Source organism: Bactrocera neohumeralis, chromosome 5 (assembly GCF_024586455.1).
Source record: "Bactrocera neohumeralis isolate Rockhampton chromosome 5, APGP_CSIRO_Bneo_wtdbg2-racon-allhic-juicebox.fasta_v2, whole genome shotgun sequence".
NCBI lineage: Eukaryota > Metazoa > Arthropoda > Insecta > Diptera > Tephritidae > Bactrocera > Bactrocera neohumeralis.
The window spans coordinates 73,577,061-73,597,675 of NC_065922.1; the positions used below are offsets into that span (position 1 = coordinate 73,577,061).

The window sequence follows — 20,615 nt, forward strand, 5'->3', positions numbered from 1 at the left end:
GGAAGCAGAAAAACATGTCGCAAAGGTAATGGGGCGTATTTAATTAGGAAATTGTCCTAACCGTTACGACCTCTGAGAAGCTCTATTCAACAGCGTTGCATGTGCTTATTAATCACAAAATAAGCCTCAAAATTTTAATTGCTTGCATTAATAATTTGACATTGGAAACCCCATATAAATTTCTCGGGCGAGACTAATAAACAAATGAAGCTAAGGCTGGACCCAATTTATATACATATATGAGAATTGTAACGTTGGAGTATTTCTGACTTTTAGGGCTAATTTTCACTTAGCTAAGTTAGAAAAGGCAGTCAGAAAAACAATTCTAAGACATGCAACTGGCACTGGTCATAAAGCTACAATCAATTATGTGAGAAGGAACTCCTTCAGCTGAACTTAATAAGCTCGTAGCCATGCTTATTTAATATCGGGTTATTTATGAACTCAATTAGTGTATTGTTTGGATGGTCCTCATGTGTTTTGTCAGTTTTAAAGAAGAAAGCTTTCCCGGATACGACTTCCCAAGACACAATAAAGATTGCAAGGTTTCACCCAACAATTTTTTACTTCAACTCGCGCCAATTTTGTTACCAATGATTCTTGAGATTAGAAACCCACAAAACTATGAGATTTACCTTCGGTAGCTATCTCCGTCATCCGATCGATTTGGAGCCAAAAGAGAATAGTAAGAGAACGCTTTCGGATGAACTTGTTTTTGTTTTAGTAGCAAAAAAGATTTTTAAGGAAAGTTCCACACAGTTATGGGCAGTTAAAAATCTCGGCCCGCTCTGTTCATAGAGCCTTAAAGGTTTTTTCAAACGTCAATTTAGATAAGAAATTAAAGAAACTAAGCGAAACATTTATCCAGAAAAAAAGTGAAGATACCAAAAGTTCAAATGGTGGCAATTCGCTTTTCGCTTGTACATACATAAACCAATTAAACTCTGTAAATGTCGAAGCACAACGGCTTTATAAGGTTTAAAGTCATTTTGACTAAGTTTAAAAACAACAGAAATCAGCCTCAGCTAAGTTTTAGAAGCATACATTGGCTGTAATGTGAGGAAGAAGTAATATATTTAAAAAAATCGAAAAGCGGTGAGCCAGCATAAACGGTAGCCAAGCCAAGATTGAAAGTCAGAAAAGTGTTTCTGTGTGTTTGGTAAGATTATCAAGGAAACATCTAGTATAAGCTGCTCACCTACGGCTAAACTCCTTATTTGAACATGTGCTATCAACAATTAGATCGTCTGAAGGAAGCAATCGCGCAGAAGAGATTAGTTTTGGCCATTAAGAAAGGAATTGTGTTCCATCAGAACACACACATCGACTAATTGCTTGCTACCTGTTCCTGTCTATGGCAAATGATTTTGTTAGTCCCTTAGTTTTTGAGATATCGATTTAAAGTTTAGCACACGTTCTTTTTTCCCCAAGAAGCTGCTCATTTGTCAGAACCACCAATATCAGATGACTATTGCATATAGCTGCCATACAAACTGAACCATCAAAATCAAGTTTTTCTATAGAAAACTTTTTTATTTGACAAGATATCTTCACGAAATTTGTCATAGAATATTGTACAAGACAACACTACAATCTCCGAACATATTGTGCGGATCGGAATACTATAGCATATACATAGCTATACAAATTGACCGATCAAAATCAAGATAAAGAGCTTTTTATACCGTTTTGAGTTAGGAGAAATGCAGCTTTGAAGGGTTTTACAGCTTCGGTGCAGCCAAAGTTAACGTTTTTTCTTGTCACTTACATATTTACATTCAAACTTACGTATGTACATCATTTTGTATCTATACAGTACTCGGTAGTACGCTGTTTATTTGCTAGCGAAGCATTTTATTTTGATTGCATTCGCGAAATGTAACTGATAAGTGATACAAATACCTAATCTTAATGTCGAACAGTGAAACAACTACTAAATCAACAAAACCAAACGAAATAAAATAAATAAAATGTCATTAAGTCATTGTAAATGTCAATAAAATGTACTTAAAGTCAAATAGGAGCGTCACACTGTGAGTAAATATGTGCAAATTGTGCAGTATATGTGTGTACATATGTATATATTTATGTATAAAACATGTGTATGTACATATGCACAACTGTAATTACATAAGATCCAGCTGCCATACAAAATGCGCCATTTAAACGAAATTAATTAATTAAAATAAATTTGTAAAAATCACTGATTCACTGATATTCGCTATCAGTTTGTATAATAGTGCAAATTATGTATGCGGAAAATGCGATCATGCATAAAAATAGGCGGCGAAAGTGAAAAGAATAAAACTGAAAGCGTTACTTGCATTCAAAGGCATAACCAATATATCGATAACAATTTAAATCGATTACAGCAAAACATGTGCTACACTTTGTTTTTGGGTTTTTTCGCTATTTTCACTGTCACTGTGTCAGCGCATAGCCGTGACACTTTAAACGCCGTTACTTCCGAAAACCATCAATCAGTGACATCACACGAAATGGCGGCGGTAACTACAATGGAACATACGACAAGCAGACAAAACAAAACAAAAATACTGTAATGATTAGAGGCATATTACATAGTTATTTAGCACAAGACAATACCAAGCCGAGCCGAGCGATTTTGATTTTGAGCAGAGATTTCTTTTGAGTGCCGCAACTTATTCATTTGCAAGCGCACACGAAGCACTTGTAGCTGGACACACGAGCCCACAATGAAGATATATAATACTTCCGCACTAAACACACATATACAAATACAAGCTTTGTAAGCCGGTGAGCGGCAGCTACCGCGTACGCCCACCTATCTCCACTAAGCATGTGATATTACAACGCCGAATGCTCATAGATCGGCTACGCGGCTACTCAACAGCTTCGAATCGTTACTTTTATATGGTTCATTGAGCATTTTGCTTAATTTACGTTGGCTACTTTAGTCGCACAGCTAAATTTCAATCAACTAAACGAGACAAAAGAAAAATTTGAAAAAAAAAAATTCCGATCGTAGGTGTGTTTCACATACAAATTAATTCGTGCGCGAGCGGTAAAGTTCGTTTACGGAAGCGCTTTTACGACGATACATTACCGAATTAGCTGAGTTTGCAGTTGCGCTGGTCATTGGTCGTTGGACATTCAGCCTGAATTTGCATATCGTTGTATGCACGGTACGTGTGAGTGTGGTTTACAACTAACCTACAACAATACCAACTCGGTAAATGGGGGTTAGCGGCAATAATTTCAAGTTCGATGTCAATGTTTTGTACGATTTCGTTAGTATTTGAGCGCGCATTGATGAGTTTGTGGGTCGGTGGGTGCAGTTTGGTGTCGATAGTTTTCAGAACTATCAGATCAGGGTAAACGAGCGTTCAAAAAGGCAGAAAACATCCCTGAACTAATTTGGAGGAGTGCTGCCAAGTTGACAGTTCTTGGTCGAATAAAAACCCGGGTTCGTTTCAGTTACGTAGACCCGACTGTCGTGGGAACGGTTCATAGAAAAGGATTGCCGAGTTGACAGTCCTAGGCCGAATAAAAACGCGGGTCCATTTCGGTTACGTAGACCCGACTGTCGTGGGAACGGCTCATAGAAAAGGATTGCCGAGTTGACAGTCCTTTGGCCGGATAAAGATCCGGTTCCGTTCCGGTTATGTAGACCCGACTGTTGTGGGAACGGCTCAGAGAAATGGATTGTCTAGTTGACAGTCCTTGGCCGCATAAAAATCTTTTCAATTTCGACTCTTGTTTTCACGTTCGCGAAATCTAGATTTATTGATTTCCAAATATACCACTTCTCAATGTCCGTTTTAAGATCCTTGAAATTCTTATGTTTTCAGTATCGGTACTCTAAGAGGCTCTAATGATAGATCGTCTCGGTTCAGTTGTTGTATGCCGAAACCGACACCCCACGTCAAAAGACAACTCTCACGAGAGTTTCTTATGAATCAATGCAATAAAAATCTCAAAGAATGTAAGATGTTTCGAGAAACCTCTTCACCAAAAATACTGATTTATGGAGCCTTGGGGGAACAAAGCTACACAAACTAGTTTTTGATATACGTAGACGTGAATAAGTGGCGCTTGAAGCGCTTAGAAGTAATCGTCTTTATCTCACAAGCTCTTACTAATGGCTTTAAGCTACCATTTCACTCATAAAATCTTTCAAAATAAAGCACAGATCAAAGAAAGAGGGACAGCAGCTGATATAAACAGCGGATGTGGCTAGTGAAGGTTTCAATAGCCTTACTTCCAACAACAGATCCAACTTAAAAATTTATCGGCGGTTCAGTATAACCTTTAGAATCTTCTTCTAGTCTAGCCTAGAGTTAAATCCTGATCTCTCACAGCAAGATATTAGATTATAACATTTATGGCAATGAAACTTTATATATACATAGGTAGTACATATATCGGATCAAGTGTCTTTACAATTAGGTAAAGTAGAGATCAAAACACTGGGGGAGAAGCTTTAGTAGTTATAGACTGGTTAAAGACAAATATATGAGCTTATAAAAAAATCTCTTGATTAAATGGGGATCTAAAATCTTCGACAATCCTCTTTCTTAGAGAGTGATAGATCGGAACATTGATTTCGTACAGTTCTTTAACGAAAGTTGTATTTCTTAACCAACACATTAAATGATCCGAGATGATGCTAATCGAAATTAGCAGTATTCTTCATACTTGCAAAGGGCTTGAGCCCCAATGCCTTTTTAGCGATGCGTAATTTATTCTAATTCCAAAATCATGTGATGAAAATGCACTATTTCAGAAGTAACACTTTTGATGAAGCAACCCCAAATACAATAAAAACTGATATTTAAATACGTCAGCCGCGATTAAAAATATCTCAAAACTTGCTATTTTTTCTAAATTTCTCTTTTCGTTGGCCAATTAAAAGACTTGTGTGAAAAGTTTACTCCCACAAAAAAAGCAAATATCTCGACTAATAGTCTGCACTGATTTGCTTAAACAAATTAGACAACTTTTATAGTTATTTTACACAAGAAATTAACGCCTGACGAAATAAACGCTAATAAATTGGATTTTTATATTTACACAAAGTGCGCGCTCGTGAGTCTGACAGTGATGTGCATATGAGTTGACGTGTATCGAAGCATCGATAAATAAACAAAAGCCGCATTCCAGTAGCAGCATTTAGATTATTAATAATTATTATAAGAATCACCTGCCGAAGTGTTAACGAATTTCAAGAAGCTTAGCAAATCGGGCACGAACAGCAAATATTTACATTTTTACGGTTATAATGCAAATTAGGCGGAGATGGATATTTTGCTTGTGCAAATTTCTAAAAATTAACTTTTTAACGAAAAAATCAATTCATAAAACAATTGTGACGTACATGCTTTAAAATGCAGTGCAAATTGCTTTAGCAAACGCCCTCGGTTTGACTCATGCGCAAATTTATTCACTTTTGCATTTTTTTACTTGAGTTGTTTGCCGAATCCTTGACTAAGCAACAGTCACTACTGCAAAAATGTGCGAATTCGCGCTTAAAATGTATTTCAAGGCGAAAAGTGTTGCGTCTAAACCCAATATAATGGCTTAAAAGCACCGAAGAAATAAATAGTTCATATTGACTGAGTTCAAACGTGGAAATTTATTCATATTATGCATTTTTTTCGGATGCCCGGCCTTCACCTTTCCTCGTCATTCAAGCTACTAGAAACAACAAGTTCAATCAACAAAAGTATTCATAAGAGAACAACGTCCGCAGCCAGAATCCAAAGAAATTAAATATTCAGCTCTTAAAAAATATATGTCCGCTTTAATCCCGTTTGACAAACACTTCGCTAACTTTCGAAAAAGACACAAAAAAATCTTTGGAAAGTCTAAATTAATTTTCCATCCTTTCTCACTCCAAGTCATTCAATGGGAAACAAATCGATTGTTTAAAAGAGTAAGTGGACAAGAAAAAAGAAAGGGTCTAAAATTATAAATTTTTTTTATGGAAAATACAACGTTTCTAGGTAAATTTAAATGTATTAGAATGGTTTATGTATGGAATTCCGAAATCACGGAATACCGAAACTTTGCGGTTTTATTGCTTATGTAACATTTCTAGTAGTTTATATACTGAAAACCGAAATCACAGGATTTTAACATAATTTTAAGTTTGTTGAACTCAGATATGTATAACCGTTATTTTTTTTAATATGAAGATTGAAAATTTGTTGAACTCTCTTAAACATACATTATGTATTTCAGCTATTATGCTAATTGCCCGATTTTGAGTATGTTTTTTATATTTATATTTATGTATAACTTTATTATTTGATAACGGTACTTTCTAGTGTTTATATTGAATTCAATTGAAAAGTTATGTATATAATGTAAATGACTAATTATATAAATTTATTTGATAAGCAAAGAGGTATGTTGCTACAAGCGGCAAAAATATTTTTTTTTCGGGATCCCGAAATCCCGAAATTTCGGGATCTCACAAAAATTTATTATACCTTATTTCGTAATTTACGGCATAAATACATATATATATATATGTATATATCTTCGGAATCCCGAAATCAAACTTAGTCAATCCTAAAACTTCGGGATCTCACAAAAATTTACTATATTTATTTTCGTACTCACCATTCATTTCAATACGTTCGCGCAGATCCGTCGCACGTTGTTGTTTCTCGATGCCATGCTCTATGTGATAGTAGATGCTGGCACCGAACATCAAGTACGCTATGTAAAAGATGAGCAATAAAATCCAGCGTCGCGGCGACATAACTCTGCTGACACAATCCTGCGGCCGTTTGCGCTCGCCTCCGCAAAGCACTTTACCACGTGGAAATGCGCGCAAAAGTTTGGCAAACATCAAGCAATACATATTGATGCAGCGATTTTTCGGCGTTTGTTGAAGACAAAGCAAAAACAATAGAAGCACAACAAAAACAATTCAAAAAATGCACATTTGAAATTTTTGGTTCACTTAAACATGCGGCAAATCATTTAAAGGTGACGAAGGCGTTTTCGATTTTTTTATTTAATTTTTTTCAAGTTTTTTATTTTTAAATTTATTTTTATTGAACTCCCAAACAGCTTGTGTTGCGTTCAAAATTTTAATTTGCAATTTAGCGCTAGAACCGCTTTTGAGCGACGCAATATGCACATGCCGCGAGGAATATTACGCGCAAACTGCTGACTCTACCGCTTATAAAAGCGTATTCAAAGGCAGCGTAGATATAAGAAATTATATCAAGTGAAATAAAATCAAAGAAAATAGTAAATAGTAACAAAACATTCCAAATACTCCATTGTAGTAAGTGCTTAAGTATTGCTTGAAGTGGTTGAGCGCATTATCAGCGCCTTACGGCCAAGCACCTGCGCGCTGCTACACCACGACGCGCCTACGCCAGTACAAAACGCGTTATTTTATTTTTGTTAAAATTTTTGTTCTTGCTAATGCTAATTGAACGTCATATAATTATTTATTAATTACAAAATGTAGAGATGCGACGTTATCGAATCTGCAAATCTCGCATATTTTGTATAAATACCATAATGATGATGACGTTGTTTTTGTGCTCATGATTGTAGTTACTTGTGTATGTGCCAAGAATGTTTACATTCGCGTATCTAAGACGGGTGTGTATTTTTATTGGCAAAATATACCGTGCAATAGATTAGAGTTACTTGAAGGTATTTGGAACGTGTACACGCAGCGAAAAATTGCGCTGCATGGCGAAATCTATTTTATGGAGGCCCAGTTCGAGGTTCATTATTAAATTTATAATGTTCAGTGGTCATTATTAGTAAATAATGATAAGTTTCAGTTTAAAAACAAAAATTTGCAATAGTTATATTCAATAGTGGAGATAAAATATCGATAAGTATTGAGCAAACAGTTAGATAACCTAAAGATAATAGTGTGATAGAGGGAGCAGTTTAAGTATACTTAATTATTGATTATATTAATAAAAAATATAAATAAATCAATAAAAATAAATATACACATGTACATATACAGTGTGCGACAAAACTAAAGCACGGAATCTGCCTTGTCGGTATTTAACCGAATAAAATCATAAAGTAGGCATTACGTGATGTTTTATTGATTTGTATTATTAGTTCATGTATTCTTCTTTTAAAATTAGTAAAAATTAAACAAATTAACTTATTAAAAAAATATATAAAATACCATATCTGAAAAACTCCAAAAATTTGGTGCGACAAAACAAAAGCACGAAATGGTTTTATGATTGAAAAATTTATGTCTTTCAATATTTGGTTGCGTATCCCTTATTTTTCAATACAGTTGCACACCGGCATGGACTCAATTAATTTATTTGATGTGTCCCAGGAAATGCTTTTCCATGCTACCTTCACTTCAATGTATAAAACGGCCTTATTTTTACAATTCTCAAGTCTGATTTTTCGATCTACAATTTACCATTGGTTCTCTATGGGATTGAGATCAGGTGATTGTGCGAGTCGCTTCAAAACCTCATTCCTGTTATCAACAAACCACTTTTTTACACAAATAGCAGTGTGTTTCTGGTCGTTGTCATGTTGATAACTCCATTTTAAAGCCATTTCTTCTGCAACATGTGGCAGCATTAATATTCTGAGAAATATTTTTATGCTTATATTTGTCCATTATACTGTTTATATGATGAATTTATCCTATTGCATTCCCTGAAAAACGACCCCACACTAGTACATTGTCTCCACCATGTTTCACCGCGCTTGTTTTATAACGTTGATTTAGGCGTTGTCCCTTCGGTCTGCCTACCAGCTTCAGCCCATCTCAATCTTTGATATTAAACTTCGATTCGCCAGAAAAAAGTACAGTTTGCCATTTGGTAATCGCTCAATTTATGTACATCCTCACAAATTTCAATCACGCCAGTGTGTTCTTTAAATAAATAATACGGCTTTTTTGCAATAACTTGCTACAGGTAGCATGAAAATTCCCCATCGACAGCTCGACGTTGTATGGATCTCTGTAATATATTTAACCGTCTTGTCTTAAGGTTGGTACGCAGCTCTCAAGTAATTGCTCAAGAAAAAAAATACATTATTTCTCAAGTAATTTTGACAGCTGGTTACGCATTGTGAATGATCCACATTAGAAGAGCAAGAGAGAATAAACAAAAAAAACAAACTTTGTGCGTAATATGTATGTGTGTATGTGTATGGTAACATAAATATTTTCATTGAGATTTAAGAAATGTTGTTGATGATTGGTAGGTTTTATACAACATTTCAAAATTGAATATACTTCATAATAATGATTTCAACTAATTTAGGATGAATTTGACGATTACTTCGATTTTCCTTCAAGAAACAATTGTTGATTTGATGTTTCTTCGCAAAACCAGGTTTGCCATATTCACATTTTACTGAAAAAAAGTATTAAAAATTAGTACTAGATTTCTTGAGAGCTGCGTACTAGCACAAGTAAATTTATCGCAGGAAAGTTTCTTGACCGTTTCTTAAGCGTTTTTTTATATGCAGTTTTTACGTTATACTATATAAAAGGTTTTTTATTGCCCGAATGACTCCCTTATCCTCTCGTTCGGTTGCTCTCCACGGCCGTCTACCTCTATGCGCTGTAACCAAAGAGCTTGATTTGCCAAATCAGCTAAATGTTCGGGAAACATTAGGATGATTTATTCCAAACTTTTTTGCAATAGTCATAACCGATTCTCTTTTCTTAAAATCCTTAACAAATTTTTTTAAAATGAACAGAATACTTATTTCGAGCCATTGAAATATCTTTCTCTTTAACATACAACCAACCGTACTGAATGACGAACTGCAACTGAATATGCATTAATATTTTTCTAATTAGGTAATAACTACACATATCCAACATTTTTGATCATTAAAAACCGTTTTAATGTGCAATTAATGTAAATTCTTAGGTATGTGCTTTTGTTTTGTCGCACCAGATTTTTGGAAATTTTATATAATATTTTAGTAAGTTAATTTGTTTAATTTTTACTAATTTTAAAAGAAGAATACATGAACTAATAATACAAATCAATAAAACATCACGTAATGCCTACTTTATGATTTTATTCGGTTAAATACCGACAAGGCAGATTCCGTGCTTTAGTTTTGTCGCACACTGTATATATGCAAATACATATACACGTTCTTAGCAAAATTTTTATTTTTTTATTTTAGAAAAAATTTTAAACAAATAATTGAAAAAAATTTAAATAAAAATACAGAAAAATTAAAAAAGGGAAAAACTAAAAATTTAAAGAAATAAATATTAAAAAATTTAAATTCAAAAAAATAAATTAGAATAAAAAATTATTAAATCGTTTTTAGTAAAAAATAATATCTGTGAAAAAATCAAAATGTTTATAAAAAAAAAGAAAAACATGCCAGACGTTTAAAGTAAATACATATTGTCACCTAAAATGCAAAATAACGTAACATTGCTTTTTATAAGTTTACAGGCGAAGGAAAAACGATGTAATAGAAACCACTCATATTTAAACAAATTTGAGTTTTGATTATAAAATGGTTATATATTGGTTATAACTGACAGCAAGAGGTTAAAATTTTATGATACATACATATGTATGTAATATGATGTAGTAAATCATAAGCAATAAAAACTCAATTTCGATTTTTTTAATTATACGTAGTTTTTAAAAAAAATGTATTTGTTAAAATTATAATATTTTTATTATCTAAAAAATAAAATAAGAAAGATAACATACATAAGTATGTATCTCAAAAATTAGCCATAATAAATGTTGGCCCTTTGCTCCCCACCGCAAACATATAATACAATAAATATAATCGATTTAAAACATATTCATATTTTTGGAATTTGGAATTTTTTTTGTTAATTTTCCTTTTAGTAGAAATGTTGATTATTTATAAAAAAAAAAATTATTAAAATGTCTAAATTTCTCCATTATTTATATCATATGTATGTATATATACATACAAATAACACAAAATTATTAATTATAACTCATAAGCACTAAAACCATTCAAGTGTCATACCAACAGGTTACTCATACGCCGTGTTAGCCTAAAGCATAGTTTAAAGATTAATATTAAATATTGTAATTATGATTACAATTAGACTAGCTTAGTAATAACACTTTTAAGTATTATAACACATGTTCTTTACTGAGCTTTAAGATGTTATTATGTTATATATGTAAAAAGAAAAAAATTTAATATTAACTTTTGCTGATAGCAAAAATTTTTCTGAGTGTAGCCAAATATGGATATGTCACCATAACAACAGTTATTACATAGCAATTAAAAATCGAAAACTCCCAATAACGGTACGGCTTGTGGCCAATTGAAGTGTATAATGTTGATTAAATATTTCTAAAATATGTTCATCATAAGATATATTAATTTTACATGCTATATATTTTTGATATTGAAACAAAATAATTTTTGCAGAGTTAACAGCTGATTTATCAATGCATACTGCAAATATGAGAGTACTACCAAATTTCAGAGATTTTCTCCCCATAAAGCTTTATGTGAACAGAGAGAGACTGCAGTCGTTTGTTTGGTGCCTTAACTCGCGCGATTCTTTTTCTTTGTTTTTTAAATTGTTTATTTTGCTACGTAGGTGTTCGATTCAATATTTACTATTTTTTGTTATACATACTCTCGTGCCTTCTGGGCGGTTTGGTGATAAGAAATTCAAAGGCATTTTATTATATTCCTTATTTAATTGGAATGACCTCAGCGTTATGTGGAGTTTTTTTTTTATCATCTTATGTTTTTGTTGTTGTATATCTTTTTTACCAACTTACGGCAATATAAATATACTAGAACACATCTGCCAACAACGTAAGATGTGTTACTCTAGCAAACTCTTGCCAGTACTCGAAAGTACCACTTTAATTTAAGACGTAATTTGAGAAGTACAAAAGTTCATATATCTTCTTCTTCTTTATTGGCGTATAAAATATTATATATGTATGTATATAACAGCATATTAAACACTTCAATTTGATTACATTAAATGAGTTGGAAAAACATGCAATACACGTGTATAAGTCACGTGTGTTTTGAGAGAGAGAAAGATAGAAAAAGAAAAACGAGAGTGATAAACTTTCTTTGCCATTCTTAACATAGCCGTATTTCTAGGATCATGGAAGAGAAATATGCTCCCATGTTCAAAATGTGTCGTTCAGAAAGGAATTGTACGACGGAGATAAACTTCAAAATCGTCACAAATTAGGCTAATATAGGTGTGTCTATAAACCTAAATTCAGTGGAACCAAAAGAAGTATCATGAAAAAGTGGAAGTGTAAAAATCCGATGATTCCCATCCACTAACCTCAATGAAAATCTAAATTTACGTTCTCAGAACTCATCGATTTAAGAAATTTGCACTAAAAATCTGACACTTTAATGATAGTTAACGGGAAAACACAGTCCAAGACACGCAACTTTATCTTTACTGAAAAAAACACGCTAAAAAGCAGAGGCCATTTATTAAATACGTTGTAAATTTAATATCAGCGGTCTTCGAAGAAAAATAATTGGACGCTTATCAAACTTAAGCTGGTTTATGGTCATAAATTTATATATGCCTTAAAAATCTTCATGACCCTCCTCACTATAGAACATATTGTGCGCACATAACCTGCATAAATAATCATATACGCATGTCCGCACGGACAATACGCTTTTGCTTCTTCTTCCGCTGCTTCTTCTTCAACTTAAAGCAACTACTTGTGGCTACACTTTTGGCGGCGAGTGTACGCCTCACCTAGCGGCAGATTAGAACTCAAGTAATTAGCCAATTATTAAAGTAGTTAATTGCTTTTTTATAACCTGGTTACTGATATCTCGAACAAAATAAAGATTACTTGAGAAGAATACGATTTGCCATGATTTATTGGTATGGAATATTTCGGCGCAGATAGGGGAATAAAAGTCAGTGATTTATGTGTAGAAGCGTGTTTTCACTCTTTACGTTATTGTTGGTGTATTGATTGTTTATAACATAAGTGATTGGTTTGCAGAATTGATTAATTACAGGAACTTGATTGGAACCCAGGAAAACTTGAGCAAATATAGGGTTTTATGAATTGGACGTGACGTTTTATAGGCATAAATTCATGCTTTATTGTCACATAATATACCTACGACCTAATTAGAAGCTATCAAGAATCTTACTTTTGACTGTGTGCCGAATTTCCTGATAAGGTGACATTTTTATGTTTTACTCGTAGAAACTATAAAAACGACAGCCCATAATAGAGCATAAATCAAACCGGGTTGCATACAGTTACAAAGAACTGGACGTCCTACGAATGCGGTTACCAGAACTGTGACCAATTGGATCGGCCCGGATTTTGCCAGGTTCTCCGAAGATATGACTACCAAAATGTTTCAACCGCAGTCTTGCAAAAGCTGAACTGGGTGAAAAAGCGTCTGGGTGTTTCCACCTCATCTTCGGCCACACAACTTTGACTAACTGACCCGGGTTTTTTTACGTCTGACAAAATTTTCAGCCTTCTCGTGGGCGCGCTTGTTGGTCAATACCCAGCAAGAATTTTTAAGATTGCGACAACATGAATTTGTTCAGAGCGAGTATTTCAGTGAATCTCTTCCCACACTAAGCCACAGGTGCCAGCCAAGCTCACGCGATGTCCAGAGGTCCAGCGCAAAAGGACAGCGGATACCCAACATATTCCCGATCAGAGGTAAACGACACAAGCGAAGGAAAAAGGTGGATAGAAAGATCATTAGACTTATATTTAAGTAAAAAAAAAAAAATAAACCTATTGGTTGGATTCCGATTCGTAAACCTTTAGGGCTTTTAGATCGAGCTTCTGCTTTTTCTTATAGCTTACACCGATATATGGGATATTATATAAGTTTTAAGCGGCGTCGGAACGTTTACGGACGCGAAAAGCCGGATCGCCAATAAGATCTCCTTAACTTTCATTGCCTATTGTTCGGTAGCTTCCACGGAAAGCTCTTTGAAGTGCGCGGTATGAGCTTTTAATTACTCGACAGCTTTGTGTCAACTTATTGCTTGCTGTCGAGAGTTAAGTGTCTTCTCTGAAGTGTCTTACTGAATCCAGAAATCTCATGTAGTCTTATTTCCTTAACCGTTAAAAGAATAGATAGGATAGGATATTTTATAAGTTTTAAGCAGCGTCGGAATGTTAACGTACTCGAAACTGAGACCGGCAATGAAATCTCCATAACTTACATACTTCTGATAGCTCTTTGAAGTGAACGTTTTGAGCTTTTAAGATGGATTTGTTTCGACTTATTGCTTCTACTTGCTTGCTTTCGAAATTTAAGAAAGTTAAGTCTTACTGAATCCAGGAAGGTTAGACCAATTTGCAATAATGTTATCGCAATGATTACATTTACATAACTTTATAGCGAACATTGTTGAGCAAGTAATGAGTACTCATCTCTTAAATACATCAAATTACATACATATAGTACATAGGTAATATTTTTCGAGATAAGCGCGTTCATTTCAAAAAATGCTCGTATACCAACAAGTAGTAGCCGCTAAAAGTCTTAAAGGCTCACACTTATCACTTAATTATCGATAGCACACGAGTATCACAAGCATTCGCATCGACTAACGATAAAGTAATGACACTGTTAAACTCGTGCTCGCATTTATACAATAATATGAAGCGCTTAACGGATGATAAAAAGCACACTTAAGTAATGTATATCCATATCATATATGTATGTATGTATGTACGCACTTGTAAGCAATAAATAATAGTATAAATAAATGAGCGATGACGTTGACGTTAATCATTGAATTAAGGAAAACAACATTGATGAGAGGAAAATTTCGGTGTGCGATAGCGTGAATTTATAAGAGTGTAGTGTAAATAAAATTGAGTATATTTTTTTAAATCTTTGAAATTTTATTTTTTTTAAACAAAATGCATGAATGGCACTCTAGATAGGCGAGAAATTGCAGTTGCAATAACAAATGTAATTTCCTTAATTTTCATTTGATTTTTTTTTTTTGCAGTAATACATTTTTATCATTTCTATAAAATTTATCAGTTTCCAACTCGTAATGTTTATAAAGAATGACCATTCATAACTCTTGAAAAATATAAGTACTTATCAAGAAAATGTGTAGTTCGTTCCTGTTATCAATTTCTCGAAATGTTTGCACCAAATTTTGAGTTTTGTAGTATTTAATTCTTACATTTTCATTATGATAACTGTTCATAAACCAGTAGTGTTGTGAAGCGTCAATTTTTCGAGTACAGACACGGTTATGCCTAAGTAAACACGTGCTTACTGCACGAGCCAACTGAATTCTGAATCTACAAGGAGATCAAAGAAAATATATTCGTCTGGAACCGGTAAAAATACCAACTTTAACTTAAGACCTCTTAAACGACAACCTATATATGAAGCATAACATGTATGAGTTGAGAGAGCGTGAGTACGAAGAACTTGACAAGCTGGCCGACAGTGCTCGAAAATTCTACGAAAAGACGAACAGAACTAACCCCGACTAACACAAAGTTTCAAGACCGGAGCAGAGGTGGTCTAGTGACTGATGCCCAGAGCATACTGAAATTATGGAGGGAACACATCTCCAGCCTGCTGCATAGCAGTGAAAACATAACACCTGGAGATGATGAACCCGAAACAATGACGGTGAATCAGACATTCCACTGCCCGACCATGAAGAAGTTCGAATAGCAATTACCCGTTTGAAAAACAGCAAAGCGGTAGGGGCTGATGGATTGCCGAGATTTTCAAATGAGGCGGTGAAGAACTGATAAGAAGCATGCATCAGCTGCTTTGTAGAATATGATCGAATTCAAGTATGCTCTGCCCAATTCACAAAATGGAGACCCCACAATCTACGCCAACTACCGTAGGATAAGCCTGCTCAACAATGCATATAAGGTTCTATCGAGTGTACTGTGTGAAAGAGTAAAGCCCACCGTCACCAAACTGATTGGACTTTATCAGTGTGGCTTGAGGCCTGGAAAATCAACAACTGGCGAGCTATTCACCATTCGCAAATCTTGGAAAAGACCGTGACACCCGACACACCACCTCTTCGTCGATTTCAAAGCTGAAAAAGAGCTGCCTTTATGCCGATGTCTGAATTTGGCATACCTGCAAAAATAAAAAGGCTGTGTAAACTGACGTTGAGTAATATCAAAAGCTCCGTCAGGATCGGAAAGGACCTTTTCAAGGCGGTAGATGCCAAGCGAGGTTTCAGAAAAGGCGACTCCGTGTCGTGTAACTTCCTCAATATAAAACACTCCAGCTCTGAGACTATTCGAAGCAGAGGAAAAGGAAGACTTCCTCTCCGTTAGAAAGACCAGGTGGAGAAGGACCTGAATACGCTTGGAATTCCCAATTGGCGCCGAAAAGCGGAAAAAGGAAAGACTGGCGCGCTATTGTAAACTCGACTATAACCGCGTAAGCGCTGTCTACGCCAATAAAGAAGAAGAAACGTGGCATTAGAATTGCTATAGTTGACATTCAATATTTTATTATATCTATTATTTTCTACATATGTATTTATCGAGTGTCCCTCGTTTATATATGCAATAAGGCGTGATTTTCCCCGCTTTCTTGGCACATATCGACAGCTCCGCCGCTTATTAGCGGTTGATTGACATTTATTTGACAAAATAACGTACGGTAATTCCCCTCACACCGCAACGACCCGATACATTTTTAGCGACTTACGTTCAAAAATTAGTAACTGCGACTGCTTTTTTTTTGTTTTTGTTGCAAATTTCTTGAAAAAGAAGTGAAAAATGAAATCTCAGTGGCGTCAGTTGACAACTTCGACAACTTTGTAAACAAAACAAACACGTTAACGAGAAAAGCGCATGTTTGTATGAGTATATGTATGTATGAACATATGTAAGTGTTTGTATGCACAAGTGTCAATGCATATTTGCGAGTATTTCTATACGTGATCAGCGCTAAGTTGTTTTTATTAGCGGCGTTTTCAACGACATTACGCTAAATTAGAGTGGCAAAGGAAGTGCACATTTCAGATTACAGCGGTGTTTTTCTTACCAACGGGAAGTGCAGAAAATAGTTTACAAATATAGATAATTTATATTTTTAATCAAAAAATATTTTAATATTTCTTTTACTCTTTTTCTTTACCAACAACAAAACAGCCAACAGGTGTTCCACTTTTTTGTCGAAAAGAAATCAAAAGTATATACATTTTTTCACCTGCTTATATTTCCTCATTCAATTATGATATTCAACGATGTTTGCATTATTCTTATGACATTTTTGTTGTGTCAACTAGACACTTCTACATATTTACATTTACGACAACAAACATGCAAACATGCATAGCTACCGAAATTTTCGTGTGAATTCCGCAAATTGTCACATTTTCGCTTGGCATAATGAAAATGATTAGCAGCTTAAAAAATTTCAAAAAAACAACAACAAATGAAACGTCTTGTAAATAATGGATAAACGTAAATAAGCTCATTGATCGTGATTTTTTCGCAGAAAAGCTATGACATCAAATAAAATGACAAAATACCGGTAGTACTGCAGTGAATTATTTTTATAAACGAAAATGAACAGCTTTTACGTAAAATCTTTAATCATCTTTAATAATAGAAGGACGCATATGTGGGCACTTCTGCATATTAGAAACACAAAAAATCCTTAGGATCAGTGCACACCGCAGCAAAAATTCCTAAATTTGACAAATGTCACACTCCCAGAACCCCCCAGAAACGCAAAAAATCCTTAGGATCAGTGCACACTGCAGCAAAAATTCCTAAATTCGACAAATGTCACACCTCCAATTGGAAATTTATTATTGTGATAGCAAAAATAAGAAACCGCTTTAACTTTGTCTGCATTGAAGCTTTAATACCCTCACAGCTGATTTTCTTATCTTGATCTGATTCTTAATCTTTTTAATCTTGATTTTAATCGATCGAGACCTTTAATCTACAATATGTTCTACAGAAACACCCCGCCAAGTCCATTTCAAAACTCAACCACGTGTTTGCAATAAAAACAGCGTGCATTTGTTTTTAGCATAAAATTATCGTACTATCGATTATAGAGTACTAAATACTCTGAGACATGCAATAAATCATGTTTTGAATATTAATGTAAATTTAAAACACCCACATATTGTAAACTGTAACCCCCGAATTGTGAATCGAAAGTGTCAATTAAATTAATTATAAAACAATATAAAATATTTTTAGCTAAAACAAAGCGGCAGACATTTTTTTCGGTATGAATTGTCATTAAATAATTAACAAGTGTTCGTTAAATTGTGGTAGCGATGGCGCAATGTGACGTTATTTTTACTATATATAAAAAATATATGAATTTATTGTATTATTTGGGCTCAACAAAAAACTTTCCGACATAATCCACACCTTTTCATACGAAAATGAGAAATAAGTAAATATTTTAATATTTATTTAAGATTAATAAGATACGTAAATGGTACGGAAAAATTTAGAAAGGCGTTGTCTTGTCGATTTTCGTGTTTTATGATTTTCAAAGGAGTTGTATCTATTATTTTATCTACAAGATATAAAAAAACACGCCTCTTGGACGTAATGGAAATTTTATTAAAATATATTATTTGCATAAGTATGTATTTTCAAGATATAAAAAATATGGAAATTTTATTAAATGTATATCTTTTGTATTTAAGCAGTTATAAAATATATGTATGTACATAATTATGACTCGCCATCAAATAGCAGACAAGGATCGCTCATTGTGAAAATCGATTGTTATCGATAGATTAATAAGTGTTCTAATAGTGAATAATGAAATGAGTTATACAGCAAATAATTTTATGTTTGTGCTTGGAAAATTGATATTTTTACAATCGCACTAAAATAAATAATGAAAAATTAAATAAAAATTGTTAACTGACCAAATATGCTGTAAATAAATATTTAAGTTTTTCTGTATGCTTATTATTAGCGCGCTGCTATCAATGTTGTCAAACTTTATCAGTATTTGAAAAGAAAACTATATATTTGAATGCTTATCTGTTAAATTACCTAAAATCATTTTGAAAAATTTGATGATTTCAAGAGACCAAATTACAGGCGAAGAGATAGCCCGCTTACAAGTAATCTTTAATTTACTCAAGTTCACCTCAAATGATTTAGCGCTGTAGGGTTTCAGTTAAATTTATTGAAACTATATAATTCAATAATTTACAACAAAAACACATCAGAAAGAAAATTTGTAAATTTATGTACCAAAGGCAAATGTCTGCGGAGCTTAGAACTCGACGCAGTATCGAAACTAAGTCAATCTCCAAAATTGCGTAGCCATTAAGCAGAACAACAATTCTAAGACTCTCCAAATTACGACAAGGCTCGAACAGAGCTTCACAAAGTCATTGCGAATAGAAGTGGTTGAAAAATGGACCACATATGTACGTTGTAATATTACTAATAGAGGCGCTTACTAGAAAAATAACCACGCAAAAGTGTGGAGTCTGTATAGCCGCCAGCCATATATTTTTGTCCCATTAAAAAAAATCCAAAGAATTTTCGGGCCTAAAAACGTACGAAGGGCGTTTGAACACTAAAAAAAATTTCAGCATTATTTAAAAAATTTATACACAGCGACAGCGAATGTAAGAGCTCTGCTATTTTCAATCATTTAGTAGCCCCACCTTTCAAAAAGCTAGGGAAGAGATATTTGCATCAATTCAACGTTTCAAAATGAAGTTAACTGCCCGACAATATCGCAATAAAACTCATGCTTTCCTTGCATTATATTTGCTGAACAAAGAAAATTTGATATTAATAAATTTCATGGTCGCCTTTCTACGTACTTTTTGTACAATTTTTAAATATTCTTGCAAGTGGCCGTTTTTGTATGCATATAATGTATTTCCTAGTTACCGCATCGCATTAATCAATCGGTTTACAACACAAGCGATATGCAATGACAGCTTATCAATGCTTCGGGCAGGTCAATGTACGGTAGTTAATGATACAGTTATTTTAATTATTGTAAGTACTATTTACTACTGTTATACGTGGTTTTAATAACTCAAGGTTGACGCTTAAAGAAAAATTACATACATATGTATAAGTTGTGTTTTCACTGTAGACTTTTTGCATGGAACAACAAAAAACGTTAACTTCGACTGCACCGAAGCTATATAATACCCCGCACAGGTGAATTTTTTTTAACATAAAAAGTGTAAAAGGACATTTATTTTGATTTTGATAGGTAAATTTGTATGACAGCTATATCAGCGATTCCGATAAATGAGCAGTTTCTTGGAGAAGAAAGATCGTGTGATGGATTTTAGATCGATATCTCAACGACTGAGAGACTAGTTAGCATATAAACAGACAACGGAGAGACAGCAGCACAAAATTATATAGAATTTGCTTATCACGCTGATCAATTATGTTTAAGCTTTATAGAAAACTCAATTTTATAGAGTTTCCAACATTTCTATCTGGCAACTTCATGCCAAACTTAATATACTTTCATTTTACTATTTTTAAGTTAGGCAATGTTGTTTGTACAAAAATAATTTAAAATCATATTAATGGGATTTATTTTTATCACTTAGTAGTTTGTTTAATATTTTTTCAAGCAACTCTATTACAGAGCTGGTTGCCCTT

General features: G+C 33.8%; 1 protein-coding gene across 3 annotated transcripts in view; it reads right to left on the reverse strand.

Annotated features, from left to right (window-relative positions):
- LOC126758590 (open rectifier potassium channel protein 1) overlaps positions 1-20,615 on the reverse strand; it is a 38,458-nt gene that overhangs the window by 8,439 nt on the left and 9,404 nt on the right. For 2 of the 3 annotated variants that reach the window (XM_050472923.1, XM_050472922.1), the window contains one exon: positions 6,607-6,798. In XM_050472923.1, coding sequence (XP_050328880.1) covers positions 6,607-6,748 — 142 coding nt within the window. In that variant the 5' untranslated portion in view covers positions 6,749-6,798. Of the gene's footprint in view, positions 1-2,604; positions 2,684-6,606; positions 6,799-20,615 lie in introns of those variants that run through there. The other variant, XM_050472924.1, reaches the window with a different exon arrangement.